The 10,294-nt window shown below is 49.3% G+C and overlaps 1 protein-coding gene across 2 annotated transcripts in view; it reads right to left on the bottom strand.

Annotated features, from left to right (window-relative positions):
• Nucleotides 1-237: 237 nt before the first annotated feature.
• Nucleotides 238-10,294, bottom strand: part of GC (GC vitamin D binding protein) — a 48,023-nt gene continuing 37,966 nt past the window's right edge. The window contains exons 9-12 of one of the 2 annotated variants that reach the window (XM_081960412.1): nucleotides 9,955-10,087; nucleotides 9,177-9,274; nucleotides 6,872-7,013; nucleotides 238-955 (exon numbers count right to left, since the gene is read on the bottom strand). In XM_081960412.1, coding sequence (XP_081816538.1) covers nucleotides 929-955; nucleotides 6,872-7,013; nucleotides 9,177-9,274; nucleotides 9,955-10,087 — 400 coding nt within the window. In that variant the 3' untranslated portion in view covers nucleotides 238-928. Of the gene's footprint in view, nucleotides 956-3,044; nucleotides 3,134-6,871; nucleotides 7,014-9,176; nucleotides 9,275-9,954; nucleotides 10,088-10,294 lie in introns of those variants that run through there. The other variant, XM_081960411.1, reaches the window with a different exon arrangement.

The following is a 10,294-nucleotide window of genomic DNA, read 5'->3' as shown; positions in this document are numbered from 1 at the left end:
GAAAGAAGAAGAAGGAGGAGGAGAGGAGGAGGAGGAAGCAGAGGAAGAGGGAAGAAGGAGAATAAGAATAAGAGAAGAAGAAGAAGAGGAGGAGGAGGGGGGAGGAGGAGGAGGACTGTGAAGTCTTTAGTACACTCTGAGCATGTTTGTTTTCTTGCATACATGTCATTACCAAACAAGGTGACACCATCAGTGCTAGGTGGGAGTGGGATTTGTGGAGAGGAGGAGGAGGTGGGGGTAGTGGGGGGGTGGGGGTGGAGGAGGAAGAGCAGGAGGAGGAGGACTGTGAAGTGTTAATACTCTCTGAGTGCGGTTTTCTTGAAGACATTTCATTACCAATTTAGGCAACATCATCAGTGTTAGATGGAAGTGGGATTCCCGGAGAGGAGGAGGAGGAGGAGGACTGTGAAGTCTTTAGCACACTCTGAGCGGGTTGTTTTCTTGCAGACATTTCATTACCAATCTAGGTGACATCATCAGTGCTAGATGGGAGTGGGATTTGTGGAGAGGAGGAGGAGGAGGAGGAGGAGGAGGAGGAGGAGGAGGAGGAGGATTGTGTAATCCTTGGTGCTCTTTGAAGTTGGTTATTTTCTTGCAGATGTTTCCTTACCCAAAGTAGGTAACATCATCAGCTGTTTTCACCTAGTTTGGGTAATGAAATGCCTGAAGAAAAAAAAAAAAGAACACCAAGCTAAGAGAATACCAAGAATTCCTCCCTTTATTTCCTCCACCCCCAGAAACACAAAGAGGAGCAAGAGGAAGGACAGGAGGTCATATTATTTGATAGATGGCGTAATACTGCCACCTGCAGGCTGAAACAAGAAGCATCTTTGCTATGACATAATGGACATTCCAGCTTGCAAATGTTGGACAAATATTTCGGAAATAATTCTGGACTTTATGATAGATTCCCCCCCCCCCCCTTGTATCACTTTCTTTCAATTCCTTCTTCTTTCTGGGATAGAGAGGGGAAAAAATGGAGGGAAAAATTAACAATAGGATGATGGAGGAATATAACAAAAATATCTACAGAGAAGCATTCCTAAACGTCAAAACTTACATATTTCATTGGTATGGAATTTCCACCTCTCTATTCTTAGGAGAATAGTGTTATAAATGAAGGAGAATTCAATTCTACAAAGCAAACCTCTACGCACATTTCGAAATGTTATGAATGTAGCACATGCTTACTAATAAATCACATCAGTTAGTAGGGTTATTGGGGGCACGATGCTCAGTGGTTAAAGACCCTGGGCTTTGTTATCTGGGAAGCTGACAGCCTGGGTTTGAGACCCAATTGCCATGTTATGAGGTGAGCTCCCCGTAATTAATATTCCATTCATTAATTGTTCCCACTGACACGAAATTTCTCCTTAATTCTAGGTTAGATCTATTTCTGGAGTTTCCACCCATTGCTTCTGGTCCTGCCCTCAGATCCCTTGGAGAATAGGTTGACCTTCTCTTCTCTGCGACAGTCCCTCAGATATTGGAAGACTGCTGTCATGTCATGCCTGGTCCTTCTCTTCAATAGACTGGACACACCCAGTTCCCGCAACCGTTCTTCATATGTTTTAGTCTCCAGTCCCCTAATCGTCTTGGTTGCTCCTCTCTGCACTTTTTCTAGAAACCCAGCATCTTTATAATGTAGTGACCAAAACTGAATGCAATATTCCAAGTGTATTTCAAGTGCAGCATTCCGCCCTAACCCTAACCCTAAACCACTAACCCCAACCCCCTAACCCTAACCCCAACCCTAATCTCTAAACCTAACCCCTAAACCTAACTCTAACCTCTAACTCTGACATTAACCTCAACCCTAACCCCAACCCTAACCTCTAACCCCAACCTCTAACCCCTAAATCTAACCCCTAAGCCTAACCATAACTCCCTAATCCTAACCGCAACCCCAAGCCCTTACCCCAAGCCCTAAACTTAACCCCTAACCCCTAACCCTAACCTCACCCCCCTATGTCCTAACCCCAACTTCAACCCTAATCCCCTAACTCTAATCTCTAACCCCCAAACCCAACCCTTAACCCTAACCCTAACCCTAACTCTAACCTCTAACCCTAACCCCTACCCCTAACCCTAACCTCAACCTCTGATTCCTAAACCTAACCCCCAACCCTAACCCTTCACAGGCACTTAATACTATCATAAGATATTAAGAGCACTTGTGTTTTCTTTAACAATATTACCATTAATATTTTACCATGTCAGATGTGCCCAACCCAGGGATGGGTTCCTGCCAGTCTATAGAAGAGGTTCCACAAATCTACAGTGCCGTTTAGAACCGGTTTCAGCTCCCTCCCCCCATCCGTCCACTCATCATCAAGATGAAGAGCGAGAGGAGGAATTCTGGGAGTTGAAGTCCACAAGTCTTAAAGCTGTCAAGTTTGAACACCCCTGGGTTTTTTTCCCTAAAGGGTTAGGGGTGCAAGGGTCTGGTAACTTGACAGCTTTAAGACTTGCACACTTCAATGCCAGAGTTCCTGAGCCAACATGACTGGAGGAGGAATTCTGGGAGTTGAAGTCCACAAGTCTTAAAGCTGTCAAGTTTGAACACCCCTGGGGTTTTCCCCCCCAAAGGGTTAGGGGTGCAAGGGTCTTGTAATTTGACAGCTTTAAGACTTGCACACTTCAATGCCAGAGTTCCTGAGCCAAAATGACTGGAGGAGGAATTCTGGGAGTTGAAGTCCACAAGTCTTAAAGCTGTCAAGTTTGAACACCCCTGGGTTTTTTTTCTAAAGGGTTAGGGGTGCAAGGGTCTTGTAACTTGACAGCTTTAAGACTTGCGTGCTTCAAATGCCAGAGTTTCTGAGCTAGCATTTTGATTGCTAAGCAAGAGCGTTGTTAAGTGAGTTTCACCACATTTTACAAGTTGGCCACGCCCACCCAGTCACATGACCGGCAAGCCATGCCCATCCAGTCATATGGCCGGCAAGCCACTCCCACAAAGCAGGCCACACCTACAGAAGAGGTTCCAAAAAATTTTGAAACCCACCACTGGCCCAACCTCAGTCTTTTTCTAATGTCTCACCTACCTGAATATTTTTTTAAAAAGGGAATGTTCTCAAGATTTGTTTTCTATGCAGTCAACTAGGAAACAAATGGTAGAGACTGGGTCTTTGACCTGAAAACAACAATGACAACAACACCTGTATGGATTAATTCAGTTACAGCTCTCAAACCTTTAGGGTATATTTTTTGGGATAAGAGATTTTGACAATTGTCCCAGCTCCACTCAATCTGGTGTCATCCCGCTAAACTTGATTCATCAATGGCTGTAAAAAAACAAACAAACCCACAGGTCTTATGCGATGAATCTTCTGTTAACAGAACAAGTCTTATACACACAAATAAACATCGCTTCTTCTTAGATGTTTTTCTGACTTCCTAGTCTAGTCTCTGACTCCGGTCCAGTGACGTGCAGTCAGGGGAGGCAGGGGAGCCGGAGCCTCACCACTCTCGTCATGAAAATAAAAAAGAATTACTCCAGGAAGCGGTGAAAGTGGCTGGGAGAGGCGCGCGGCTTGGTTTAGCCTCCCTGGACATCTCAGCAGCAGCCCCAAGTGTGCCGATCTCGCCATTTTTTACATCGGGCGAGCCCAGGATCCTTGCAAGGGGAATGGGACCACGTGTGCAGGAGGCTCCTCAGCTCCAGCCTCAATCAGCGCAGCCACGGTCCCCTTCATCTTGCCTCAGGAAGGAGGGGAATGGGACCACGTGTGCAGGGGAAGGGGATCGCGGCTCTGCTAATCTGAGGCTGTGTGCTGAGGAGCCTCCTGCACACGTGGTCCCATTTCCCTTGCAAGGATCACAGGCTCGCCCAATGCAAAAAATGCCTAGGTACCATGTTTCCCCGAAAATACAACCTGTCCTGCGCTCACTGACCTAGCGTTATCCCGAAAGCACCAAGTTACAGGAGCCGGGGGTGGGGGGAGCGCTCACGTTGCTTGCCGCCTTCAATATACCGCTAGGTTGGGGAGTGGCATTCTGTCCGGCCAGAGGGGAGAGTTGCCGGGCGGCTGCTCTCTTGTGAACTGGCTCCCGAAGAGCCGGGCACAGCCTCAGGGGCGAAGTAGCCATGAGGTAACTATGCTCACGAGCAGCCGCCCGGAAAATCCCCTCTCTAGCCGGGAAAAGCGCCATTCACTGACCTGAGCAGCCGCCCGGCAAATCCCCTCTCCAGCCGGGAAAAGCGCCATTCACCAAGCCCTTGCGCAGCTCTCCCAGGCGACCGCCGCTGGCTGCTGCTGCCCGCTGCCGCCCGCCGCCCCGCCGCCCCGCCGCCCCGCCGCCCCGCCGCCCCGCCGCCCCGCCGCCCCGCCGCCCCGCCGCCCCGCCGCCCCGCCGCCCCGCCGCCCCGCCGCCCCGCCGCCCCGCCGCCCCGCCGCCCCGCCGCCCCGCCGCTCCGCTCCATGCATAACTTCCAAACTCCAAAACTTCCAGCATCGCCCGCTCTAGGAGTGCTCTCTATGGTGGGCCGGCTGCTGGAAGACTGTCCGGAAAACTCTCTGTCCAGCAGCCGGCCCACCATAGAGAGCACTCCTAGAGCGGCCGATGCTGGAAGTTTTGGAGTTTGGAAGTTATGCACGGAGCGGAGCGGGGTGGCGGCGGGCATCAGCAGCCAGCAGCGGTCGCCTGGGACAGCTGCGCAAGGGCTTGGTGAATGGCGCTTTTCCCGGCTGGAGAGGGGATTTGCGGGGCGGCTGCTGAGGTCAGTGAATGGCGCTTTTCCCGGCTGGAGAGGGGATTTGCGGGGCGGCTGCTGAGGTCAGTGAATGGCGCTTTTCCCGGCTGGAGAGGGGATTTGCGGGGCGGCTGCTGAGGTCAGTGAATGGTGCTTTTCCCGGCTGGAGAGGGGATTTGCGGGGCGGCTGCTGAGGTCAGTGAATGGCGCTTTTCCCGGCTGGAGAGTTTCCCGGCAACTCTCCCCTCTGGCCGGACAGAACGCCACTCCCCAAAATAGCGGTATACCGAAGGCGGCAAGCAACGTGAGCGCTCCCCCCACCCCCGGCTCCTGTAACTTGGCGCTTTCGGGATAACGCTAGGTCAGTGAGCGCAGGACAGGTTGTATTTTCGGGGAAACACGGTACCCAGGCATTTTTTGCATTGGGCGAGCCCGGGATCCTTGCAAGGGGAATGGGACCACGTGTGCAGGCGGCTCCTCAGCGCACAGCCTCAGATTAGCAGAGCCGCAATCCTCTTCCCCTGCACATGTGGTCCCATTCCCCTCCTTCCTGAGGCAAGATGAAGGGGACCGCAGCTGCGCTGATTGAGGCTGGAGCTGAAGAAATTTCTCCGTTTGGGCTGCGCCCCTGCGATCGGAGCAACCACGTGGTTTGATGACGTCACCAGCCTCACCAGTCATAAACGTCACCGCACGTCACTGCTCCGGTCCATATATTAATGAGGTCCGATCTGCCAATAAATCCCAAATTAACTCTCAATTTTCAACGATGGGGATCAGATTCACTTACGCTACTGTGCTAAGGACAACGGTCCATTCATGGCTGATTTCATCCAGTTCTATCAACGGGATTCACGCCGCTTGGGAAGCCCTTAAACTGCAGTCTGAGCCACCATAATTGAATGGATAATAACCCCCCAATTAAATAAACCAGATGATGGTTTAAGTCAGGGGTGGGCTTCAAAAATTTCAGCAACGGATTCTCTGCCCGGTTGCTGGGTGGGTGTGGCCATGGTGGGCGTGGCCTAGTCGGCCTCCTCTACCACAGCGGGGTGTGTGTGTGTGTTTTCACTCTCCCTGGACTCCGGAGACCCTTTGGAGGCCAGAAATGGGCCCGTTTCCTGCCTTCTGAAACTTCTGGGAGGCCCGTTATCACCCCTCCCTGAGCATCCGCGTGGGCCCTGCACTTACCTCGCATCCTAACCGGGCTGGGGGGGGACTCCTGGGAGGGGAGGGGTGGGCGGGGCCAGCCACAGCTGGGATTTGTAGGTTCTCCGAACTGGCCATAACATTAGCTATGAGTTCTCCTGAACCCCTGGTTTAAGTCCAAAGACAGCAGTCTATAATTTCAGACTGCACAGTCCCCTCCCTTTCTCTGATTTGGCACAGTTTAATTCCTGCAGTTGCCCTCAAGGAGAACAATTTTGGGGAATTTTAATTGCTGAGTCAGGCTTTTAGATTTATTTCGACCCAGTGAAATAACTAACTAACTAACTAGAAAGAGCAGCTGGAGTGGATGCTGGTTGGAAGATAAAGCCGACAGGAAGGGGAGGGGCGGGGCTGAATCCCACCACTCCGCGGATTGGATACTTTGCGTTGGCGGGCCGTATTTGGCTCATGGGCCATAGTTTGAGGACCCTTGCTCTAAAAGGATGCAAATGACCAGCTGTCTGCAAGGAGTATAAATCCTTCCATTCCCCACCATCCTGCCAGAGCTGAAGAAGCTTCTGGGATGAGAAGCGAAACCTCTTCAGAAGGAAAAAACCAGAAAGTCTAGTTGCTTCCTGGAAAAGCACCTTTGGGACAACCGTGACCTGGGTGACTGAGAATCTCTACAGACCTTTAGCTATGCAATTTGGGATGGACACCCTTGGAATGGTGTAGGAATAGGAATGGATTTCCAGGGGAAAATTGCAGATTACAGGAACCAGGAGCACTAACTACTTAAGTGACCCTGAGGCTACAGATAAATTTCCAAGTGGCCTCAATGACCCTCTAAAAGCATGCAAAGGACCAGCTGTCTGCAAGAAGTATAAATCCTTCCATTCCCCACCATCCTGTCAGAGCTGAAGAAGCTTCTTGGATGAGAAGCAAAATGTTTTCAAAGAAAAGAAAAACACCTTTGGGACAACCATGGATGACTGGGAATCTCTACAGACTTGTGAACACGGACCTTACCTGTATTCCACAATACATTGGAGGTGCATTCAGATGACAGCACTTGGTGACGTAACTAGTCCTTTGTTCCACCAGAGCAGACACCTGATTTTCAGCATCCAAAGTCCCAGGCGGGAACAGGGTTAAGGCATTTGCTCTAAGCCTGCAATTCGAGACAGGAAGACGTCACCAAACCCTTCTTAAGGTAGGAAAACACAGATTCCTCGGAAATGACTGAGATCTGATTTCATACAGCCGGGTGCAAGAAAATATAGTACAGGTAGACCTCAGTGTACAACTGCAGCTGAGCCCAAAGTTGCTAAGAGAGACCGTTGTTAGGTGAGCTTTGCCCCCATTTTACAATGAGGCGGGAAATCAACACAATTTTATCATCTTATCTGACATGCAAAGCTTGTCTCATACAGGTGAAACTCGAAAAAAAAAAATAGAATATCGTGCAAAAGTTCATTTATTTCAGTAATGCAACTTAAAAGGTGAAACTAATATATGACATAAGACTCATTAGATGCAAAGCAAGATAGTTCAAGCCGTGATTTGACATAATTGTGATGATTATGGCGTACAGCTCATGAAAACCCCAAATCCACCATCTCAGAAAATTAGAATATTACATGCAATCAATAAAACAAGGATTGTACATAGAACAATATCTGACCTCTGAAAAGTATAAGCACGCATATGTACTCAGTACTTGGTTTGGGCCCCTTTTGCAGCAATTACTCCCTCAATGCGACGTGGCATGGAAGCTATCAGCCTGTGGCACTGCTGAGGTGTTATGGAAGACCAGGATACTTCAATAGCGGCCTTCAGCTCTTCTGCATTGTTCGGTCTCATGTCCCTCATCTTTCTCTTGGCAATGCCCCATAGATTCTCTTATGGGGTTTAGGTCAGGCGAGTTTGCTGGCCAATTGAGCACAGTAATCCCACAGTCATTGAACCAGTCATTGGTGCTTTTGGCAGTGTGGGCAGCTGGAAAATGAAGTCAGCATCCCCATAAATCTCGTCTGCGGAAGGAAGCATGAAGTGCTCCAAAATCTCCTGGTAGATGACTGCGTTGACCCTGGTCTTAATGAAGCACAGTGGTCCAAAGTCCTGTTGCTCAGTGGTCCAAAGTCCTCTTTTCTGATGAGAGCAACTTTTGCCAGAAGCACCAAAAACTGGTTCAATGACCGTGGGATTCCTGTGCTTGATTGGCCTCTCCATTCTTCCTCCATACTCTGGGTCCTTGGTTTCCAAATGAGATGCAAAAGTTGCTCTCATCAGAAAAGAGGACTTTGGACCACTGTGCTTCATTAAGACCAGGGTCAATGCAGCCGTCTACCAGGAGATTTTGGAGCACTTCATGCTTCCTTCCGCAGACGAGCTTTATGGGGATGCTGACTTCATTTTCCAGCTGCCCACACTGCCAAAAGCACCAAAACCTGGTTCAATGACTGTGGGATTACTGTGCTTGAGCGTTTTAAAAAAGAATGGCTGTCAACTTTCCAACAATAACAGAACCTTCCATTTCTGAGCTCTTTCCCAACTTTCATAGAACATGACATCTGCACATCAACATTCCTCGCCAAAAATGTTGTGCCATTCTAATCTTTAGAGCACAAACTGTATTTGCAAATGAAGTACATGTTTTATGGGGTCAATGAGTTTCTGATTACAAATGCTTTGTGCTAGACGTCAGGGTTCTGACCGAGGCTTCCCAAGAGCCTGAAACAAACTCCTTGTCCCAACAAAAAGCCCTTTTATTAATTGATAATTCTGCTCCTTCACATCCAGCAAAGTCTTTCAAGGAAGGATTTACAGTCACAGACCTTATCTGGTTTGGAGAGCTGCCAGGCCGAGATCTGCAGAACTTGGCAAGGAGTCTCGGAGAGCCATGAACCAATTAAGCGAACTAATTGTCTCCTGCAAACTCCACTCCCCTTTTGCTCCTCTTTTATTTCCTCTGGGAGGGGCCATTCATCGTCCACCTGTGGCCTTACTCCCAAGTCGACCCCTGTTCTTTAGCTGTTCCCTTCGTCTGGCAACTCTGCGCATGCGCACACTGGGAACAGGCTCCAGCTGTTCTTCTGCCTCATTGATGTCTGACTCTGAAGGCAGCTGGTAACTGGCATACGGCTCCGCCCCACTCTCTGCCTCCGACACAGAGCCTTCATCAGAGCCTTCCCCAGACTCCAGGACTGGCCCATCTTCCTCCCCAACCTCCTCACTGTCCGAATCTGCTACCAGCTCTGCTTGCCGGCCACAACATCATGTTCTAAAGCATGATAGAATACAAATTTCCATGTAAATATGGAGGAAACTTTACCTCTTGAGGAATTCCACATACGTATGATCCGTATATTCCCCACAAATCTCATTTCCTTTTTCAATCAAAGAGTGCAATAGGGCGATTGCTTTTAAACCCTAGAATTCAGAAAGAAATATCGTTGCATGAATGAAGAATGTTACCGCATTATATAGTATTCCAGTCCCCCCTCCCCCTGATAGAGAACTTATTCTCTCCCTCCCTCCCTCCCTCCTTCTCTGTCTCTACATCTCCATCTCCATCAGAGGTGGTATTCAGCCGGTTTAGACTGGTTCACCCGAATCGGAAGTGGAAGTCACGGGTAGGCCTGCCCACCCATCCTGGCTCTCTGCCATCCCATTTAGGTACTTTTTAAAGGCAAAGCACATGCGCGGAAGGCTGAGCACATGCGCGGACGGGGCAAATGTGAGCGCACGCTCACCTTTGCGAACTGGTAGGGAAGGTAAGTGAATAGCATCTCTGACCTACCTCTATATCAGTAGGAGAACGAGTAGTAGCAGAACCAGGAGGTGGAGTTAAAAGAGGGACTAGCCTAGAATCCCTACACTAGGGGTCTCCAAACTTGGCAGCTTTAAGACTTGTGGACTTCAACTCCCTACACAGTCATGAGAACAGCAAGCCCAATCTCCTTTGAATTCCTTTGCCCTCCAAGCTGGTGCTGACTATGAGTGGAGAAGATCCCCATGGAGAGGCTGTTTAGCAATACATCCGTTCATTTAGACCTTCTTCCCACAGGGACCTGTGCCTGACTTCATCAGAGAAGATTCTGAATGTTTACCTTCTCCGCCAAACATGCTTTGGGGTCTGCTAGACCACAGCAATCCGTGGCAGCAGCTTGGCTGGCAGAATACAAGGTAATGAGAAGAGCCTCTGGAGCACGGGTGTATATCCGGGCCACCTCATAAATATTACTGCAAAAGAAAAAAAAACAAGGCCGCTTTCTGAGTACCTTTAGCTTAGGTACTCTCCTTCCTTCCAACATACTCGTATTTTTCGGAGTATAAGACGCACCAAGATTCCGAAGAGGTTGTCAGGGATGTAACCTTAGTCTTGGCTTGGCAATGTATGCAAGCCATGATTGTAACAAATGTATCTGTTACTTTAAGTGCTAGAGAGAT

The sequence above is a fragment of the Natrix helvetica genome (assembly GCF_964273705.1).
Source record: "Natrix helvetica genome assembly, chromosome: 7".
Classification (NCBI taxonomy): Eukaryota; Metazoa; Chordata; class Lepidosauria; order Squamata; family Natricidae; genus Natrix; species Natrix helvetica.
Note: the sequence above shows the minus strand (reverse complement) of the source record. Positions and strands in the feature narration are given on the sequence as shown.